General features: G+C 50.0%; 2 protein-coding genes across 2 annotated transcripts in view; both read right to left on the reverse strand.

The window, feature by feature from the left end:
- Positions 1-9511, reverse strand: part of efna1a (ephrin-A1a) — a 14894-nt gene extending 5383 nt beyond the window's left edge. The window contains exon 1 of the mRNA XM_076012178.1: positions 9110-9511. Within this exon, the coding sequence (XP_075868293.1) occupies positions 9110-9207 (98 nt within the window). The 5' untranslated portion in view covers positions 9208-9511. The remainder of the gene's footprint in view (positions 1-9109) is intronic.
- LOC142877496 (protein C1orf43-like) overlaps positions 6850-21801 on the reverse strand; it is a 236417-nt gene continuing 221465 nt past the window's right edge. The window contains exon 8 of the mRNA XM_076012176.1: positions 6850-6945. The gene's annotated coding sequence lies outside the window, so the exon portion shown is untranslated. The remainder of the gene's footprint in view (positions 6946-21801) is intronic.

Raw genomic sequence — 21801 nt, forward strand, 5'->3', positions numbered from 1 at the left:
ACAAGTCGAGACAAAACAAAGAAAAGACGATAAACACAGAAGGAAATTCAGAGCATTCAGCTCTTCTAAATGAATAATGAACTATGAGAGAGCACAACTCTTGGGGTTCGAAATGACGACATTCCCTCTTTGCGGGTTGCCGTCATTTCCAAATAAACCCGTCCAAATGCCAGATTCGGTGGGGGGGTTCAGCATGCAGCGTTTATGGGACACGGCCCATATGTTGGACCGCCGATCAAAGAGAGCGGGACGCAGGCTCCCGTCGCTCGTTAGCCCATGTTGTTGTTAGCGGCTGGTGTGTGTGTGTGTGTGTGTGTGTGGGGGGGGGGGGTCCCTGGAACCCCCACCTCACTTAAAAAGGACAGACGCTGTGGCTCCACAACAGCCAGCACTGACTTCTGCATCCCCCTCCTCCCCCCAACTCTGGATCCTCCCCCCACCCTCCCATCCTCCCTCTGCCTGGCTGCATTCTCTCAATACTGATGATCAGATTAGCAGGCAACATGGTAACGACAGCGGCACGCGTCCCCCACCGCAGCTTTTATTTTTTGTAAAAACAAGTACCCTTTTTTCAGTCGACCAAAATTCCACCTAAAGTGCGCTGATAGCGCGGCACAGCCGGGGAGGGAGGTTGCGGGCGGCAATAATTATTATTTTGCCACGGTCCAGAAAGCTCAGTGCTTATCTGTAGTCGGCCGGGCCACGCTCTGTTTACCAGATTGGCGCTAAAGTGTTTTTTTTTCTCTTACCCACCCTCCTCCCCCACACACAAACAAACCGCTGCCACTTTCAATTCCGGCTGAATCGATAAGGCCGTCCGACAAACACCGTTGTCGGCTGTTTTCCTTTTTCGCCTGACAGAGTTATCGTGGCCCCTGCAAACGCTGCAAACACTGCCTCTCCCGCCCCCCGGGGTGCCCAGTCTGATTACAAACTGGTTGCGGTATGGTCCCAATGTGTTTGTGGAGAAAGGGGTCGGAGGGGGGTGCAATTAAAGCACAAAAAAAGGGCATTCAAGTTGCCCCGGAGGGGGGTAATTATGCCCTCCCTCTCCTGACTTCTCAGCTTCCTTCAGGGGCTGAGAGTTTAGCAGGGGCAGGGGGGTCGGGGAGGCGGAACCCAGGGTATGAATAGGTGTGGGTGAGGAGGGGTCAAAGGGTTTGAGCTGGAAACAGGCTTTTGAAGTTCCTCTCAGTGGGCGCATTCATAGCGGCGCTACACTTGCAGACCGTTTGGTCCGGCCCTCCGCCATTATCGACGTGGCCGTGTGACGGAATAGCTCACTTAGCCGAGGGAGCGGGGAGGGAAGGGGGTTGAATACACTTAGCCCCCCGATCCCCTTTCATTAAAAGGCAAATAGTTTTAATTATCCCGCCTGCCTTTTGTTCAGCCTCCTGACGCCTCGGCGTTGAGACGTTCCACATCATCAGCTTAATTAACCGATGGCGGTGAGCGACTTCAAAGGGGAGACTCAGGGCCCCCACGTGAAAAGGTTTAGCTAACAAAATCAAATCATGCCACCTTCACTTTGGCAGATCAGTCGACCTTCCTACTTCTGCAGTCTTCTGCAACCGCCTTCCTGCCGTCCTGATTTACTCCCGTTTGTTTAGCGCAGGAATCTCCTTTGTGAGGGTCTGGAGAGAGCGGCGCTCGGCAGAGGTTGTTGGAGGAGTCCCTTGTATTCCAACACTTAAAGAGGTGATTTATGGAGCCGCGGTAAAATATGCAACAAAAGGAATTTGGGCCATCCGACCAAACTGTTTGTGTCGGGCTCTGATGGAGTGCGTCAGCGTCTGAGGAGCACTTCGGGAATCTGGGAGTGGGTATCAGTCGTGATAAGGTGGATTTTAAAAAATGAAACAAAAATGCAGTAATGACCAGCGGCGATAGCGGCGAGGGTGTGAGCAGAATCTGATGGAAAGAAGGAAAAAAAACAAAACAGGCACAGACCGTTCCGTCTCGACCGGGGAAGGAATCCCTGATTTATCGGAACCCCTTCAGGAGCAGGAGTCTAATCTCTTTTCTTTAATCTCTCTGGCCAGCATTTTGCTTTCTTCTCCACCTCTGCCCCTCTGCTTTCATACATCCATCACCCTCTCATCTCAGCACTCTATCGCCCCGTGGAATGCCAGACCACTGGGACCAGGAGAGAGGGAGGGGGAGGAGGGGGAGGGGGGGCGCACCGTGTGGATCAAAGGTCGGACTATCGCCAAGTCAGCAGCGGTGAATTTTACACACACACACACACACAAAATCCTTACACTGCTCTAACGATGGGAATGGCTCTGTCCGAACATGACTTCGCTAATCGAATTTAACTTGCATGGGTGAAGGACGGCGTTTACACACCACATCACCCTGATAACCGAAACCCATCCCAGCACTGCGCTGCCTCTGAAACTGCCCCGACAGCCGTCCAAACAGCGGCGGCGCGAGCGTGATTACTCTTATCTCGGTGTTTACACACACCATTAACGTGGCCCAAAAGGTGGCCCCGGCCCGCGTCGCAGATGAGTGAACCGGAATGTTGGGGACCACCTAATCGGCTCTCCCAAGCCTGGATTATTGGGTCGGAGGGAGCAGAGGCTGAGCTTTGGCTCCATTCATCAGCACCAGACCCTGCTTAATATGGGGGGCTTAGGGTGGATACTGAGGCCCGGAGCAGGGGCCAAGGGCTGGGGGACAGAGTCGGGAGTTGAGACGAGCCGGTTGGAATTCATTTAGAACTAGTCCTATTGTTCTCTCGCAGATAAGGGCTAAAATAAAAATGGAATTTCAACATGAATGTGCGAGTGTTTTCCATGTGGACTGAAAAAACACAAGTGGTTTTCATTCAATACAGATGAGTCAAGGTTGCAATGAGGCAATGGAGGAAGTAGGAGCCCGAGGTGCATCTTGGCCAAGCGTGCTCAACTCAGACTTACATGGTTTTGGCAAGAGCCAAAATTATCCGTCAATCTACTCATCCATCAACGTCAGCCGGCCCCTCCCACTGCCTGTCCGTCTTTCATCACCCAATAAGCAAACCAGATCCTCATGTCAACCCCGTCCCCACCCCCTCCGTCATCCCGTCCGCTGGCCCCAGCCAATTGCGACTTGTCCTTGATGGCATTCCAAATATGCAACTTTCTGACCCACCGTTTGCAGACTCGGGGAAACAATGGCGGCGCGGACAGGCTCGGGATTGTCTCGGAAACAAACAAGACCCTGCTCCTTTCACTCCGCCCCCTCCCACCTCGCTGTTTGACATAATATTCCAGCTTTCAGCCTTTGCACCGCGCCACTTTTCCTCATCCATCTCAATAAGTTTTCTCACAAATGTCATTGGGCCTTTTTGTCCGACCGGATCCGTTTGGCCATTCTGGAAGAGTCGCCGGCCCAACTGGCCGAGGCCCTTTCTGCTCAACCCGCAAAGTGACAAAGCCTTGAGTAAAGAAATAATTGGCTGACTCCGCTGCACCGAGGAAGCTCGGATGAATACATATGCTCTTTCCGAGTGTCTCGCGCCATGCCCTGAGCTATTTGTATATTATAAGAGCCAGAGGAGAAAGGTCAACACTGACAGAACATTTCTCAGGTGGCAAATGCCTGTACGAGAAAATTGATTTTGCCAGATTGATTTTTTCAAGGTAAAACTTTCAGGGTTTTACCTTTGTATAACTTTCAACGAGTTTAGTTTCATGAATTTGAAAGTGGAGGCTTACTATTTATATGCATGAGTCACACTAAGTTATTGAAATCACTTTTGGTAGAAATGGAGGTGGTTTGTGCAGATACTTCAGTGGTCGGAGAAGTGCAATTATGCCTGTGGCCTCCAGGGGGAGGCAGTAATTCCTGTGGATGCATGTTTACACACTAAAACCAGAACGAGTGAAACAACAAGAGTTACACAACAATACTTATTTACACCTCAAGTAGAAGAAAAAGACCCCCCCCCCCCCACACACACACACACACAATACAATGGTTTATTTTCAGAGATAATATCTGACTCCGGGTGGTTAATTCTCCCTCATACAAACACACAGTGAGACTCAACAAACAAGTCTGGACACACACACACGCACACACGCACACACGCACACACGCACACACACACACCACTGATAAATGTGTGCTCTAATGGATGTTTCTTTTATATAACTTGGATTTGTTTGAATGTGCTGCTGGGGTGCTGACCAGCTTTCAGGCGGGGCACTCAGAGGAAGATCATGACGGGAAGGAGTGGGGGAAGTCTGCAGCTCAGATAAGAAAGAAGCACAAGGATGGCTGCTGCATGGCCGTCCAATCCCAAACAGAGACAAACAAGAGATTTGACAGCAGGGCAGGAAGGCGGCCGGGGGCTGCGAACTCGTCAGCGAGGGGCATTTCTCCTACCAGAGAGCAATTAATCACTATTAATCAGCGGCTAATCTACTTATCCAAACGGCTTGGGCTCCGAGCGCGTCTGTTTCTCTCGGCAGCCTGGGAAACTCAATCAACTTCCGAGACGCAGAACTTTTTACGGCCTCGCGTGTGCCGCTGTGTGAGAACCGCATTGTTTATTGTGCATGCAGGATACGGCGTTTTTCCCGGGGAAAAGACGCAGCAGGGCGGCAGGAAGTTCGGCACTTCACAGTGGGAACGCGGAGGCAAGACAGCGTGTAGACTCTGGTAGTGCAGACAACACGCATGCAGGAAGCCAGAGAAACCTTTGGCCTGGTTCTCTATCTAAAGCACAGTCAATAAAAAAAACAACAAAAGGGAATAGGCCCATCCCGTATAGCCACGAGTTGAAAAAGTTGAGCTGGGCTGATCCGGGGAGGTGAAGGAACTCTGATCAGATATGACGAGTGTTGTAAAGTCTTCTCGCGGGCGATTACGGAGCGCACATGTTGGCGTCGACGGCGCCTCGCTGATCGCTGAGCCTCGGAGAGGCGATTACCATTCGTTTCACAATCCAGAGAATTTTTTTTCCCCCTCCCAGATTGAATTTACCAGACAGATTACAAGGCCAGATTATGGGGGGAAGAGGGAGGAGCGGGGGCGGCCGACGTGAGAGAAAAAGAACTGAATTTGCTGTAGAGGGGGTGGAGAGAGGTGGGGCGGTTTCGAAGGAAGCCTGGATTAGGGCGCTGGGAGATCGCACGTTTTTCGAGGAAAGTGTCTTCAGATTACTTGGAAATGGCAGATTTCCCTCATGAATTGCGGCCACCTAATCACGCCCGTCGATGCGGTGACCCCGATCTCATTGCTTTGACGCGTACAGTGCCTATGGCGAGCGTGGAAGGCGAGCACACAGACTTGCACAGGCACCTTTGTCTCGTCTTTACCGAGGGGGTCCTGCGACCTGGCTGTCCTGTGTTCCTCTGACCGGCTCTGCCCACTTCAGCAGGACATGCAGGGGTAAAAATGAAAGGAGCAGAAGTAGCAGGAAGGCCAAAACGGGGACAGGTTCGCTTGAAAGACCAGCGTGGCCCTTTTAAAAAAAAAAAAAAAAAAATACATTGGAAGGCAAAGAAAGAAGGCAGCTTGAGGGTAGAGGGATGAGGGAGGAAGGCGTGAAGGAAAAAGGCCATAGTGCCTTGTGAAAGCCTGCTACGGGTGCCAAGAACGATAAATAAATTCCACACCTCTTAGCATGCTCCCCCCCCCCCAACAGCCCGCCAACCCCCACCTTCTCCCAGAGCCGGGGTTGGAGTCGAGGAAATAATAGACTGAAAAGGGGCAGCTTGTAAAGTTGAGATAAAAAAGCCGGTGGAGGAGCAAAAGGGGAGTGAAAAAAAGGGACACGGGGCGGGGGAGGAGGGGGGGGGGCAGTGGAAGGGAGAGAAAGTTTCCCAGCGGCGGATGTGTGAAGAGGCGCTGCAGTGAGTGGCAGCCGGCATTCAGGGACCACCGGCGCGACAGGAGTGACTGACAGATTGATAGAGGCCGTGCCACTTCATCACGCCGGTGAACTCCGACCCGCGATCGGTCACACCAGTTAGAATTCTCTTTCTGGGTCTCACCGTGAAGACCGTTGGCCAATTTGTACGGGAGGCGTCACCGAGAAAACGGAGAAAAAAAAAGAAAAAGAAAAATCCCTCCAAATTGACTGCATAAAAAAACCCTCTTGAACACCTTGAAAACTCCCTCATCTGCCAAGATGGGTATGAAAAGCAGACTAATTAAAGGAATTTGGGCTCTGAACTGAATGAGTGCACTTTTTTGCAGCTTTAGCAAAAAAAAAGAAAGGAAAAAAAATCAAAGGGCTCATTAGAACGACAGGCAAAACAACAAGGCTTTGGAGTTTAATCAGATTAGCTGGGAAACGTGTTATCCAGACGGGGGCAGGAAAAAAAAAGAAGTGGCGGCGGCAGCGATGTTAAAGCAAACATTGGATTAAATAGATGATGTGAGAGGCAGAGGGGCCACCGCATGGTTCGCAGAGAGAGAACCGCAGAAGCAGAGGGGTGAGACAGGTAGGAATGAGGAAGAGGAGGAGGAGGAGGAGGAGGAAGAGGTGAGGGAAAACAAAGAAAGAAAGAGGAAGAAGAAGAAGAAGAAGAAATTGTTGCATCATTTGGGAGTTGCTTGGCTGCTGGCACCACGTCAGCTGTTGTATAGAAATGTGTGGCGTGTGTGTGTGTGTGTGAGGGGTTAACGTGTACGAGAAAGCGTGAGTCATACACACACACACACTCACAAGAGACACGTACGCACGCCGGCACGCCGGGACCCCGACAGAACGCCGGTGAGCCTCTTTTTCTGGGAAGCCGACCGGTGATTAAGCTGCTTGCTGCCAGCCGAGACACAAAGGATACAAATATTCTAACAAGACTGAAAAGGTCAGAGGGAGAAAAAAAAAGAATGAAAAAAGAAAACTCTCTCTGAAACACACACACACACACACACACACACACACACACACACACACACACACACACACACACACACACACACACACACACACAGTCAGTTGGGCTCTTGTTCAGGGCCAAAAGTTGTTGTCACGACCGAGGCAGCAATGACCTTGCAAAGTGCAACAGAACACACACGCGGGTGCACACGCACATAAATTAGTGAGAGACTGTGTGCTTGTGTGTGTGTGTGTGTGTGTGGGTGTATGTGTGTGTTGCTAAACCTTTCAACAAATACGAAGAGGAGGAAGAGGAGGAGGAGGAAATGAACTCAGTGCCACGCGGGACCGGGGTGATCAATCTGCGATCTTTATGATTAATGGCAGCTCTCCGAGAAGAAGAGGAGGGAAAAATGCGAGTTGGGGGCGGGGGAGGGGGGTGAGCAGATTGGAGGTGCGGAGGAGATGATGAAAAAGCGACGAGCGGGAAACAAACTGGAACTTTTTTTGGGTAGTTTTCTGTGAATACGGGATTAAGAGAGCGGGCAAAGGGGAGAGATTTGGCGCAGTCATCAGGGGTGGGGGGGGGCAACAGCAAGTGCAGAGGGGCCTGATTACTCCTCACAGCAGCAGCAACAGCAACAACAACAGCAGCAGCAGCAGCAGCAGGAGGAGGAGGAACGATCTCCGTCATCCCGCCGTGCTGACACAACAAAGGCACCTTTAAATCTGTGGAAACCCAGTTCTGATTCTTTTTAGCGAAAGAAAGAGAGAGAGAGAGAGAGGGAGAGAGAGAGAGAGAGAGAGAGAGAGAGATAGTCGGAGCTTCAGCGCTGATTGATTCTAACAAGCATCTGTTGGGGCTGATTGAGCGTCTCTGCTGCTGCGACTGACTGACTGTGTGTGTGTATGTGTGTGTGTGTGTGTGTGTGTGTGTGTGTGAGGAGTCTCTGTCTGTGCTTGCCCAGTCCTGACTGGGTGTGTGCTCACTCGCCCAGTGTAAACTTAACCCTTGCCGTACCTTCTTTTTTTTCTTCCCTCGCTCGTTGTTTTTTTTCCCCTCCCCAGCCGTCATCAAGCATAATTCTAATTGACCCTCGCTCGCTCCGACTGAACCTTCGGCCCGACAGTTTCAGCTCCGATTTCTCCCTCCCCGAGCAATCCATCTCTCTCTCTCTCTCTCTCTCTCTCTCTCTCTCTCTCTCTCTCTCTCTCTCTCTCTCTCTCTCTCCCCCCCCCACGGTGTGACCTACTGGGCAGGCCTCGAGTTACCTCCTCCGTCTCTGTCATACACCATTATTGCTTGTCTCACCCGCTGAAATATGAACACCACTGCGTCTCCCTGACAGCCACCTCTGGTCCGTGTGATACGTCTTGATTTAGTGAGATAGCCCTGGCCTCCCACTCCCACGCTGCTGCGCACAAAAGGTTCTGGGGGGGTTATGAACCCCTCCCATGTCAGACGGGGACGACAGATATTTTGACACTGGGTTATGAGTCAGGGATGAAGAAAAAACTTTGCCATCTTGAAGTCTTCCATTCACTCATTTATCATGGCTACAAATCTGAAGTTTCCACTGAAACGAAACTAAACTCGGTTGTTTTGATGTTTGCTGCCCAGGTAAATAAACAGGAACACAATTGTGCGTCAGTGTGTGCAGAAATTGTGACGTTGTTAATAACAAGGTCCCTAGAATAGACTATGTGCTCATATGCAAACTCAATGATTCCTCCCCCTCTCCCTCAAATCTCCATTAACCCAACAGGTCATGCGTTGTGCAGCGAGGCGACTCCTCCCCTCAGCGGAGGTGCGCGTACGGGGCTGTTAAACTTGCTCCACCGCGCATCCTCAAAAGATTAATAGATGACATTTTAACCTGACACGGCTAATCCCGCGGCGCAGGCCGCCAAGCACAGATTGCGAAACGGATTTAAATCCGAAACAGGTTAAACAAAGTATCGCGGGCGCGCTAACAAGTTGGAGCAGAGCGAGATGGAGAGGGGGAGGAGTAGGTGGTGGTGGTCGAGGGGAGGAGGAACAGTCCTGCATTATCATAACAGCGGAGTCACCTCCATCCAAAAACACGCAAACGGGCTGCATATGCATGACATGATGCATGAATCACAATGAATGAGTCGATAACGAGGCTGAAGACGTTCCCGTTTAAGGTGTGCGCCATCCCGTGTATCCACCCCCCCCCCCCCCTCCCCCCGTACCCTTCTCCGCATATGCGCGTAACAAACCAGAGCGTCATGCAGAAAATTTGCGAATGAAAACAAGATATTTACTTGGGGTTGGTGCTGTTCCAGTAGACGCTGTGTCGCTCCGCCGCAACCAGCCAGGCGCAAACGCTGACGACGAAGCCCGCAATCCAAACCAAATCCATGTTGCGGGGAGAGGGGGTCGGGGGTGGGGAAGCAGCGGGGGCGAGCGCAGGAGTCAGGTACGACGTCCACAGTCGCACGGGCTCGCTTTCTCTCTCTCTCCAAAAATAAAATAAATATAAAGTTTTTCCTATCCGCGAGGAGCTCTCCCGCGCGCACCTGGAGACCGCGACCCTGTTCAATTCGCACGTGGGAGATGTGAGAAGCTGGTGGGCTCGCACAGAATCGTGGAGAGAAGCAAGAGAGAGAAACCAAATAAAAATATCATGCGAAGACAGTTCGACACCATCCGGAACATCCGTAGTGAATGGAAGCTCACGCTGCGCGCGCCTCGGTTTTGTCAAACGCCCTGAGCTGCAAGCCCCGCCCTCCTGCTCAGGAAGCGACCAATCAGGCCCGCGGATTTCTCAGTGTTTACATCGTGTGTGTGTGTGTGTGTGTGTGTGTGCGTGTGTGTGTGTGTGTGCGTGTGTGCGGGCCGACCGCGCTACACAACCCTGGAAAAAACGGATTTATTTTGGAAAATGTGACATCGTGTGTTTCTACAAACGTCAGTCACAGCATCGCTGCTTCAGTTTACACTGATATTTGAGAGTTTTGTGTTGTGTTTGTCTCCAGCTTTGTACTTGTACCCCTGCATCACATGTTTAAAAGTCGAAAAAGATGTACAGTATGTATATGCAGTGTTGTTGGGATTACTCCATAAAAGTAATCCAACTACTTATTACTCCTTAAAAAGCAATCTAATAACCTCCTTAACTACTTTGTTTCATAAGTAATCAATTACTAATTACTTTAGTGAAAAAAGATAAAGGAACAGTTGAGAACGTCTTGATACCTGCACGTAACACAACAAACCGTAATATTCTTTCATTTTGATGAGATAAACTCAAAATCGTGTTTGTATTTCCAGCTATCAAACGCAATTGCTGTTTTTTTTGTTTGCCGCCACCATGCTTGTTTTGGTGCGTGGTCGCATATCAGTGACATTCTATGCCAAAATGAGCAGTTTTGCCAGGGTAAAATTACTAAAAACGGAGTAATGTAACTCTGTTTTTAGTAACAGTTACTATATCTATTTATTTATTACAATAAAGTCAAAGTCCTTCTGCTTGTTTGGAAGGAGGCAAAACATTACTATCTACCTGGGGGAGGTGCCAGTCGAATATCAACACCCTTTATGATGTCACAGTGGTCCGATTTCCACCACTGTCTGTTTTTTGACACACCTTTTCTTTCACTCTGACAAGTAGAAAAAATACCTGCAGGCTGGAGACACACTGGAAACTTGTAAGACATGTTGGTCAGTCGATTTTAGATGGCCGAGACACGAGAAATGCCCCCCGGGAGACCGAGGCCAGCCTGAAGGAACACCAGAGAGTCAACGAAGCGGCTCGCGCACATAGTGAACAAGCCGCTGTTCAGAGCGAGAGAGTGAGAGAGTGCGCTTTGCAGCGTGTTTAAACTGTCAGGTTCACAGCTTAGCCTTATCTATCATTTACGGGCACCACCCTTAATTGCACTTTGGCAACAAGTGCAGCGTTTGCACAGTGATTTCTCTCCGACTGAAGTCAGTCATTTCATCTGACGTGTTCTCTTTCACGCCTTTGTCTGAGCCACCACGGTTGGTTCACTTTTTGTGCGAGATGTGAATTCATGAAACCTTGCAACGTGAATAATGTAAAAAGCTCCCATGTATTTCCAATATGTTCGGTTTTGAAGCCCTTCCAAAAAGAGAGACGCTGATAAATTTTGCACCATCCACTGGATGCGGATAACCTCCGCGCTGTCAGATACATTGCAAATCCCGATTCTCATTTTCTGTTCCATTGACATGGATAATCTGGCCTGTGAGCTGCTTGTTCAGCCTTGTGAGCCATTCAGCTGGAGGGGGTTTTCATGCCTGGTTCTGCTTGACATGGCAGTTTATTTGCAGCGCCTGCTTAGCGGAGCAGCAGCTTTTAAAGGTATCGCATGAAACAAAACAAAAAAAAAGTCAGACAATTGGACGTTTGTGGAAGGGGAATATTTTAGAAATTGGAATGTTTCATGATCTTATCGGACATTTGGGCTAATTCAAGGTGATTGATTGGATTGAGGAATGCGACCAGATAAAGGATTTGGCGCATACTGGAGACGGTGCTGAATAAATACCGACACATCTAACACTCCCGGTGTAAGTAGGATGTAACACTTCATCTTTAAATGAATCAAATCCACCAAAGCCAATTTGTCTTGGCCTGATGAGGCAGCGCTCGACATTTTAGAAAGCTGGAACTGATGCACAGATCCTGACAGATTCACACGGCCCATCAAACCGTCCGCGCAGACGCCTGGTTGCAGAACAGCTTATCTGACAATTCACTTGTCGCCATGCGATCGGCTATAATCCCTTTTTTTGCTCGTCTAAAAAGCAACCACTCGTACGTTTTTCCCATCTCCGACTATCTCAGGGCCGACTCTGCACAGCGTTACATAATCGCCCCAATGAGACACCCACAATATTTCATCAAGCCTTTTTATTTTATTATTTATCTTTTCACGCAGCACAAGATCCAGACTTGAGAGGAGTCTCACTGTGCTTTTTCTCCCCTCCGCGCTCCATTATTCTGAACAGTATTGTCACAGTTTATGCAATCTACATTTATTTCCTTATTTTTTTTTAAATCTATTTAGTCCAAAGTGCCGCACAACTTCAAACCCTACAGGGGAAAGGCACTAAGACACATATATATGGAAATCGCCACTGCCAATCTGTGTGTGAAGCAGGATGTCAAAAAAAACAGTGTTTTGTATTCATGAAGAGTGGCTCATCAGTGAGTAAGCCCGACTGGTGGGAAGATAAGGGGGTTAGAGGGGCTGCCGGCATAATTGCCATTTGCATTGAATACAAAACTGTTGTGTAAAAATGCTCCGCGACGCCGCCAGACATTTGTGTCAAAACTCCATCAGATGGCAAATAGGCAGCCCTTTAATTTCGTACGAGCGAGTAAGTGGGGAGATGAAGCGGAAAACAAAGCGGCGGCGGCTCAGCGGGTCGTGTATGCGTGTGTTCTTATTCGGCAAAACAAAACACGGATCTGGCGCAAGTCCGCATGCACACAAACATGGCTACCCGTGCGCACACATAAACACAACCTTGCTCACCTCAGCTCCTGACAGGACTTGCACTGAGCCTGTCCTGCCGCAGGAAAATAAGATATGAGAAAATCATAGGGGGGGAAAAAAACGGTTTGGTGGAGGCAGCGGAGAGCTCGTCTGTCCATAATTTCGTCTTTGCAGCCCGAGTAATTAGATGATGTCACTGGGTTGCACTTTCTGTGATCCCACAGGGATAAAGCAGAATGAGAAGGATTTTTTTGTTTATACATCCCACTTTGAAAATATATTTAAGGGTCCAATACTGTGCAATATCTTTTTGTTATGTTTTACTATCCTGTCCCTAGATTGTAAATGTGAACAACTTTTAATGGGTTCAAAGTCTGCATACAAACAAACTATTAAAACAAGTTTTAAGCTGATCCTTAACTCCGCTTTAAATGTTGAGAACATGCTGCTCATGTCTGATGACCCGAGCAGTCGGCTGCCACAGACCGCTGCTCTTCTGCACGGCCGTTGAGGGAGAAGTGCTTGGCCCTTTAACCTTGAATACAAATCAGAGGTTTAATTACAGACTGTCATCATTTTCCATCCCCAGACAAAACCCCCTAAACCATCCATTTTTGCATAAGTAAACTGTGCTGGTGTGAAATGCGGCGCGGCCCTGCAGAGTTTGGGCCCAGTGTGCCTCTCATTACGGCGGCCTCCTGGGTTCATGTCCCCCATTGTTAGTCAACGCGGCCCCCCTGCAGGAGCCGCTGCTGAACCTTATGAGCTCTTTCTTCTCTAAACAATGGAAGTGAAGTGTTTCCTGCAATTAGCACAGGCCCAGGTTTGGCACCTCTTATGAAATAGACTGTGCGCCGATAACAACAGCCGAGCTTTCGCTCGCTCGTCTTCATGCGAGGAACAAGTCTGTTCACAGTCTTTGTTCTGTGCAAGTTCCGACACAAGCGCTGATTTGCCTTCAACTTCAACTTCAACGTGGGCCGGGAGCGCCGTTAATGATTAGGTGAAGCAATTTTAAAGCAGAACAAAGGTAGCCAGTGTTACTCCGAAGCCCCGAGGCAACCATGCCGAGTGCCTGCTGCCAATTCTTAATTAGCTGTGGCGAATTATCGGATGTAAATAAAGAGGTGGGTGATTATCCGCAGCCGCGTCCAAGAGTCGGCGTGTTGGTTGAGGGATGCGAGAGCGGGGAAGACCATTCAGATGACATCCCAGTGAGGGTCTTTGGTGGTAGCCAGGCAGCCGAGGTGCTCGGGCATTCAAGGAAGAAAGCGCGTACGCACACACACACGGGGCTCACCCACACGCAGACGGGCAAAATATGTAAGCCTGCATATCCACCGGTGCGAGCCAAGTGGAGACAAAGAGCAGCTGAGAAGAAGGCGGATGAGGAGGAGGAGGAGGACCGAGGAGAAATGCAAACACGGCGTTAGATAACGAGAGCGTAAGACCAAGAATGAAAAAGCTGAAGTGAGGAGGCGAGCGGGATGAGAGTGGAAGGGCTTGGAAAAATAGGATGTATTTAGGAAGGACAATAGGAAGAGAGAGACAAGTGAAGAAATATGGGGAAGGAGGAGCACGGTGCGAGGTGTCAGCGGGCAGGTTTCGGCTGATAAAGGACGCAGCGATGCCTCCAGGCGAGTAATTAGCAAACATTTCACCTATGCCAACCCATCATTAGGGCTCTATCCATTCATGTCGAAATCTAGAAGGTGGTTAATGGAGGTTTAGTATAAACAAATGAACAATAAACGTCTCTCTTGGGAAAAAAAGCAGAGTCATGCCAGTTAGGCGGGTTGCCTTGTTTACCCTTTACTGTCTCGAGCGGTACGAAATATTCCACACACAGAGGAGAACCCCGTACAGGAAGTTTAATAACCCGAGAGAGGAGATATCGAGGGAAAAAAATATATAACGGTGGAAAATAGGACCGAATCTGTTGCGTACACACACAAATATATGTGAGGTGAGAGTGAGTGCAGAAGAGGAGAAGCGGAAGGAGGGACGGGTGCCAAGTGAACAGGAGTGGGTTGGTGAGAGAGCGAGAAACATACAGACAGGAAATAAACAAGTAGGACGGAGGGAGAAAAAAACCCATGACAGGCAGGAGATGGAACCAGATGCCCAGATGTGACAGAACGTATCAAAACTAAAGAGATGAGGATGTGGGGTAAAGAATGGCAAAGCAAAATAGTACAAAGGAGCGACGTCCAACACAAGCATAAGCAAATTATTCCTGGATCTGCAAGCAGATGGGACGCATATCTCACGGATGTATGAATGAAAAAAAAAAAATATATATATATATATGAATAAAAAAAAGGAAACCGACTTTTCTGACAAAGAAACAGTGAAAGGCTGAAATAAACCGGAGCGACGGCGGAACCTGTGAAAGAATCTGGAGTAACGGCGTGCCAGGCTTTGATGGATGTGCACAAGAGTTTTAATCTGCAAAACAAAAACGCCAAAAGAAAAGGCAGAGGAAGGGTTTGTGAGAAAGAAAAGTTGTGTGAGGAAGCAGGGAATGGGGGGGGGGGTACATCTGAGTAGGCAGGTGTAATAGAGGTGAAAATGAATAGCGGAATGCAAAAGCACTTTTTCAGTCGGGAACAGACAGAAGCGGAGGTGGGTGGGGGGAAGTGGGGGGTGGGGGAGGGGGAGCGAGGGGGCGACAGAGGCTGACACTTGGATGTAAATAAGGACAGGAGAGCGGAGTGGATGAAAAAGCAGCACGCTGGAGGATTCCTCAAAAGCCCCTTCAATATGTATGAGGGCAGTTCCATGGACTCGGGCAGCCACAAACAAGCCACACGGCAGAAAGGAGAGCAGAGGAGTGGAGAGCGGTGGCGGCGACGTGGGTTGCCTCCAAAAAGACAAAAAAAAAGAAAAGAAAACTCTTCTCCCGTCAGCGCGTTCACGCCGTGCCGGCACAACGGGGACCACCCACCGTCTCCCCGGCTCACCCACCAGCTTGTCTACGATGGCACGCTACGACAATCGCATTAATACGGCGGGAGCAAGTGAACCCGACATTGCGTCACTTCTTTGTGATGGCAATTTAAAGAGGCAAATATCCAGCGCACTTCTCCCGAGGTAGGAGGCCCGGGATTGGATGGTAATAACTAGGCTCCGTCTGCAGATGATGTTTTTTTGGAAGATGGTGCAAGCTGGATGCACCTGATCCCCGGTTGTCTGGGGCAACGCAATATCAATATCTTCCTGCTTATCAGTTGTTGCAGAAGTGTGAAAGAAGAAAGAAGCGACGCATCCTTCGATTTTCTTCGACGAACAGCAGTAGCGTGTCAAGAATGCATGTGTCCATCTGGTGAAGTGTTTGTGCAAAACAGTTCTAATGGAAGAGCCACACTAAGACTAAGAAATCAACTTTTTCTGATGCTATTGCAAATAGCAGCCAACACAAAACAACACAGCGGCAGGTTGACTTGACTTGAATGCAGCCTCCGACTTGTTGCTTCTTGTTGCTTCTTGTTAAGGAAGGATGTCTGCAGCTGAAGTCTCCCTGTTAGCATGTGGGTAGCATTAGCCACAGGATGAAGCCAGGGTGGCTAACCACCGCTGTTGCAGCTTTTAACAAAATTCTGCCAAATCTAAAGTGAAAACATGTTGTACACCCAGAGAGGCCTTATTGGAGTGTCTCCCTTCTATATGCTATGAACAGTTCTGCAGCAACATCCACGCTAATCTCTTTAGAAGCAGCTACAATCACAGTCGCTTCCTTCTTCATCATCTACTGTAGATTTTTAGGGCAGCTAGCAACAGACTTCCTGTTTTTTTGCACCAACAAAGAAGCAGCTTGAAAATTGATTCTGGTGAAATGCTTTCTACGTGCACTTGGCAAGATGTCGGAATTTACATTAGCACAACCGAGCTGCCTTGCAGGGTTAACAGCAACGGCAAACGTCCCCGGAGCGCATAAATTTATCCATTGCTTCCTTTTCACGGAATCGTCCCCGGAATAGTGCCACCCTGACTTAAACTCTGACAGCGACAGCCAGCGACACCGTGGCTAACAGCGGGCTGCTTTGCATGCGCCCTCCGCCGGCAGCTACAGTACAGTGGCATCGCGGCCGACTCGAGCTGACAGGTGGGAAGCAGAACTGAAAGCGTTCCAGCAGCAGCAGCGGCGGCGGCAGCATCAACTCACTCTGCTCAGAGTGTGAAGGAGACACATGCACTGGCTGGGTGTTATATAATTGTAATTTTTCTAGGGGGTGGGGTCGGGGGACGGGGGAGGTGTGTAGCTGAGGGAAGAAAAAACAAAACAACACAACAACAACTACAATAGATGGCGTGGAAAAAATATGCAGTGCAGGGGTCTGGATGTTCTCGCATCGAGAGACAGCGTGGTAACTAGACGGCCCGGGGCTCTTTCAGCTGGAGCGAGATAGTGTGAAAAAAAAGACATGGCTGCTGCTGCTGTTGCTCTGATGTCTGGCGAGGCAACGGAAACGGCGGCGAATCTGGCCTGTGTGCGCCTATGTGTGCCTGCGACTGTGCGTGCGCAGCTAGTGTGAAGAAATGTGTTTATACAAGTGTGTTTATGAATGAGCGCCGTGTGGTTGAAGGTTCAAGATGGAAGGAAACGCCTGCAAAGAGAGGGAGAAAAAAATCAACTTAATAGCAATTACTCCACCCTCCATTCACGGCGACACATGCTAGCACTCTGCCTTATTACTCCAGGCAACAAGTGAAAAGATTTTTTTTTTCTTTTTTTTTTTTTTTTACAGCCTGTGACCTGGCTTCCGTTCGCCGGCTGGGCGCCCGTGCGTCCCCTTCTGCCGCTGGATCCTCCCCTTCTCTTAGAAAAATACAGAATAAGGAGGCCGAGAGTGAATTTTATTGCCCGTTCGACAGCAGGACCTCCGACTCCTGCGCCCACACAGATGAATTTTTACGGCCTTGCGCTACTGTCCGTCTGCGTGCCTCTCGTCCAACGAAGTGGGACGCGCCCCCACCTCATTACTTTAACACAATGATCTGAAATGAATTTTACTGTCGGCGCCCTTTCTCTCCACTCATCTGGATTGCACTTCATTGTCTCACTCCTTTCGCAGCCCTGAAGAAGGAGAAAATCAATTTTACAGCACCCTCTCCTCCGTAACAGTGGCACACTTCAGTTTTTAGTCCCAGGGAGGAGGCCCGGATCAGCTATTTGGCTTCTGTTAACATTTCACAGCTGCCCCCTTGGGACTTCCAAACCCCACCCAAAAAAGAAGCGGCACACTTCATCCCTCTGCCTCCTTCTGCTGAAAGACCCCCAAGCGCATTTACATACAGGTGCTGCCTTTTGTCGGCAGGCACACTTTGCTCCCGCTGCCATGTGTGAGCGCTGAATGGTTGCCGCTGGAGGTTTTCAAAGAAGGTTACTTAAGATAACCGGGCCCTTCTGTCGCAGCGCCACCCACGGACGAGGCCGCAGTCATTCAGTCCGGAGCCGCTCCCTGGGTTCGCGTGTGTGGGGCTGCTTGACGGGCACGCTCGCTGGGTGGCGTGCGGCTCTTTATCTGTACGTCTGATCCCTCGCCACCACCACCAATTCAAACCACCCCCTTCTTCAATACGGGTGAATTTTAGGGAGATTAAAAAGGCGAGCGCTCCCGTGCGACCGTGTGCAGGTTCTGTTTTTACAGCCGAGTAATATCATAATTACAGGTATTAGCGCAGCTTTCTCAGGGCTCACGCAGGGCATTTCGTCTCACAAAGAGAGTTGAGCCGCCTTCAAAACACTTTTTGTCATCCCGCCGCCCAAACCCCCCCCACCCCCCGCCAAGACACGCACTGCTACCGCAACCTCTTTTACATGACTACGCGCATATCTGCTGCCCAGATGCTACCCAGAAAAACCCCCTCAAGCACCAATCCCCCCCCTCCCCCCCCACACACACACACACAACCCTCCCCACCCTGGCCGCACCCCCCCGCACCTCCAGCTGCCTCCGCTGCCCCACTTGTGGCTGCTTCTCCACCACCCCATTCATTAACAGCTTCTTAATGTTGCCAGATGGGATGACTGTAATCTGCGGTGGCCTGGGTGCATTTGTGAATATGCAAGTGTGTGTGTGTGTGTGTGTGTGTGTGTGTGTGTGTGTGTGTGTGTGTGTGTGTCGGAGCTGCAGTTTATCCATAAAAATCTATGCATACCAAGTAGGTTTGTTTATATGTTTAAGAGATTAAAAGTGATGAGGGGGGGGGGGGTCCGACCTAATGAGATGGCACGTCGGTTTATTTGGATCCGTTCTGCACACAAAAGTTTTGCCTTCGCTCGGGAGTAAACTGCGGGCAGATGCAAATATGTTTGGGATGATTTCCCCTGCCGTCCTTTGTTTGACTTCGGTGAGGGCGTCGGGTGGGGCTGAGGGGTGGGGAGGCGTGGCCAGGTGAGGACCAGGACTAAATAAAAAGTGTGACACACGTTCGGTCTTCATGGACGAACATTTCTCTCCGTCCCCTCCCCCCCGGCCCCGCTGCCGCTCTACGATCCTGTCGAATTGAACTTGTCACCGGCTGGCTGGGAAGTCCCCCGGGTCCCACACTAATGTCAACATGTGTGTGCAGTGTGTGTTTACTTGTTTGGATGCTCGCGTGCCCATATCCGACTGAAGCTCTCTGCCCCAAACCTCAGTTTATGGACGCTGGCACGCTCACACCCGGGCCCCAGATTGCAGAATATCGATTCCCAGCTCCGGGCTTCCTGCAGGGGGGACGGAGGTGGTTGGGCGAGGCGGGGGAGAGGACATGCAGAGGTTACACCGCTGATTTTTATTTTTTTTTTTGGCTTTCTCTATGTCTCTCTTTTCTGGTTTGCCAGGGAAAAGCACTTCCCCATGAAATACACAACGCTCGCACAAACAAACACGCGAGCGGTCCCTGGAGCTGCCTAAACACGGCGCGCACATGCTGTCACAGCCCACCCGCGTTTGGTTACACTCTATTGTACACACACACACACGGGTTGCCACTGCCTGTGCACAATCACACACACACAAACAGACGCAGCATGTGGACAACACACCCCGGACATGACAAAGTGCTGCGTTAGGAGGGAACTTTCCCCCGTTTCCACGACTCCCCGACCATGTCAGACCTGCCTCCCTCCTGCCTGGCCGCCGCTGCCCGTCCGACCCAGCGCACTGGCTGGGTAAAAATACTCCCGGCTGCGGGGCCAGTCAGCACTCTCCTGCGCTCTGAAAACACAGGGTGCCCACATCGCCTGTTTCAGCGGCACCGTTGCTATTTGCGGAGATGTGCGTGTTGGGTAACAGGCTACCGGCGGTGGGAATGGCGGCCTCTCGCTCGCAGTGTGGCTGAGCATTGTGGGAAGGGATCCTGTCGGTATGAGTGGGGAGAGGGGGTGCAGCGCTGGGGTTGCAGGGCCTGAGAGTTGTAGCACCTTTGAGCACTTATTCCTAATTACTTGGTTTGCGCTCAACGCCGCTAATAGCTCACAGACGTGACACACATGGAGAGGTGGGGACGGGACGACGGACGGGGGAGACGGGGACGAGCTGCACACCAACACAATCCAACATTTTGGGATTTTTAAACTTGCGGGTTTTTTCATTTTTTTTCTACCCTGAAAATAATGGTTTCAAAATCATTTTTACAAGTCATGGCTTATGAGAGGGAATGACCCCTGTCAGTGACACAGCATCCCTGTCTGGTCTGTCCGGTGCTGAGCCATATAACTTGGCTGCCGTGTCAGTGATAGGGGGAGCTGTTTGTCTCTGTTCCAAGTCAATGAGACATAAAATACATAAATAAAATTTACATTTTGCTTTATTTTAGGGCAAAACAACTATGTAAAGTCACTTTATATCCTTGCCTTGTTTTGTTCATCAGAGATTTCATCGCTCTGCAATCAGAACTGACTTGTTTTTTTCTTCTGATTTTAAAGTGCTTTGTCGTTGATCCCATCCCCTGACGTCAACACAAATCACTCTGGATATCTTTTGTTTGCTGCACTGGGCCACGCAAATAAATTTTGACTGACCGGGGGGGTGGAGGAGTGAGGGGAGTTGGGGGGTGGAACGGGGTAGGGGAGGGGTGCCGTTGATGGCACAGCGACGCTGACAACAACAGACGGAAATGGGCAGTAGCACTCCGCTCCGGCGGCCGTGCAAACATACCTGTACACACACAGATGTGCACACAAGTTCAGGGACGCGACAAAACAAAAGGCTGCTGCGAGGGAAAACAAACACTGGCTTTTCTGGCTTTAGCATGCATGGGCAGACTGTCACATTCAAGCGAACACTCAAACACGCACACACACACACACACACACAGAGGCCAAGTATGTTCTCATCGTCCAGCATGCGTAGTTAAGTATATGTATGTGTGAGCGTGTCCTCTCAGAATCAACCGCAATGCACAGCTGGCAAGGAGAGAAGGACCCGAGTGTGTCGGTGTGGTCAGGTCAGGGGCCCCGTCTCCGGCTCCGGCTCCTTCTCCACTTTCTCCACCTTCCAGCCTCTCCCTGTTTTGTTTCCCCCCCCATCGCCGCCTCTTCGTCTTCCCTTGTTTTTCGACATTGCTTTCCCCTCTTCCTCGGCCACTATTTGGCACCTCCTTGCGTCCGTCCGTCTGCGCCCCCACGACCTGGGTTTCGCCCAGACGCCGCTGGTTTCCCAGGTTTGCTCCCATTTTGCATCTTACACAAACACGTGCAAACGGAGAGGACGGAGAGAGAGTGAGAAGTGGCAGAAGCCTTCCTAGACACGCCGAGACAGACTCACGCAGATATTTCGAGACGTGCAGTTTGGACAGACCACAATGCAAAAAAAAAAAAGGCCAAATTTTTCGTTCAGTTTTTTTGATGGAAAGCTGAAAAAGCAGGAAGCCGGCTTGGTACCGGCTTCCTGTGTCAGTAACAAAACATAGAGCTCAGTTCTGTTTAGATAAAACAAAAAACAAAAACAGGTCAACTTGCTTTTAGATGAGCCTGTTGCACCAGGAATCAATTTATAATATTTTATTTTCCTAGAATCTCTCGTTCACCACACAACTGACTGGATTTGACTTCCTTTTTGGGCAAAACCTTATTGACATTATCTAAACCCCTTGAAAAACTTGGGACGGGACCAAAAGAAAAATCCAATAATCAGTTGAAATGTACTCAACACCGCCGGTGGGGACGGAGGTAGTTTAGGTAAAACAAATGGAAATGAGTGTTTCCAAGCCCGCTTCAGTTCATCCGTCAATTTTAATTTTTTGATGTGAGTACAGCCGACAGCTAGTGGCGGTGGGGCGAAATCAACTCGATTGACCCCGGCGCGCAGATAGAAAATCATTTTGCGTGTGTGTGTGGGGGGGACATGACAGGAGTTTTGTTACAAGAATAATCAATTTTCTAACAGTTTGGAAATTCAAACTGTTTGTGGTGGAAGTGATGCCGGAGGAGCTCGGCCTGTTTATTTATACAGTCGTGCGGATTGTTTCGAAAGGGACTGATGACCAGACCTGCGCCT

Source organism: Nelusetta ayraudi, unplaced genomic scaffold, assembly GCF_046127955.1.
Source record: "Nelusetta ayraudi isolate G7.1 ecotype Tasmania unplaced genomic scaffold, CSIRO-AGI_Nayr_v1 ptg000135l, whole genome shotgun sequence".
Taxonomy (NCBI): Eukaryota; Metazoa; Chordata; class Actinopteri; order Tetraodontiformes; family Monacanthidae; genus Nelusetta; species Nelusetta ayraudi.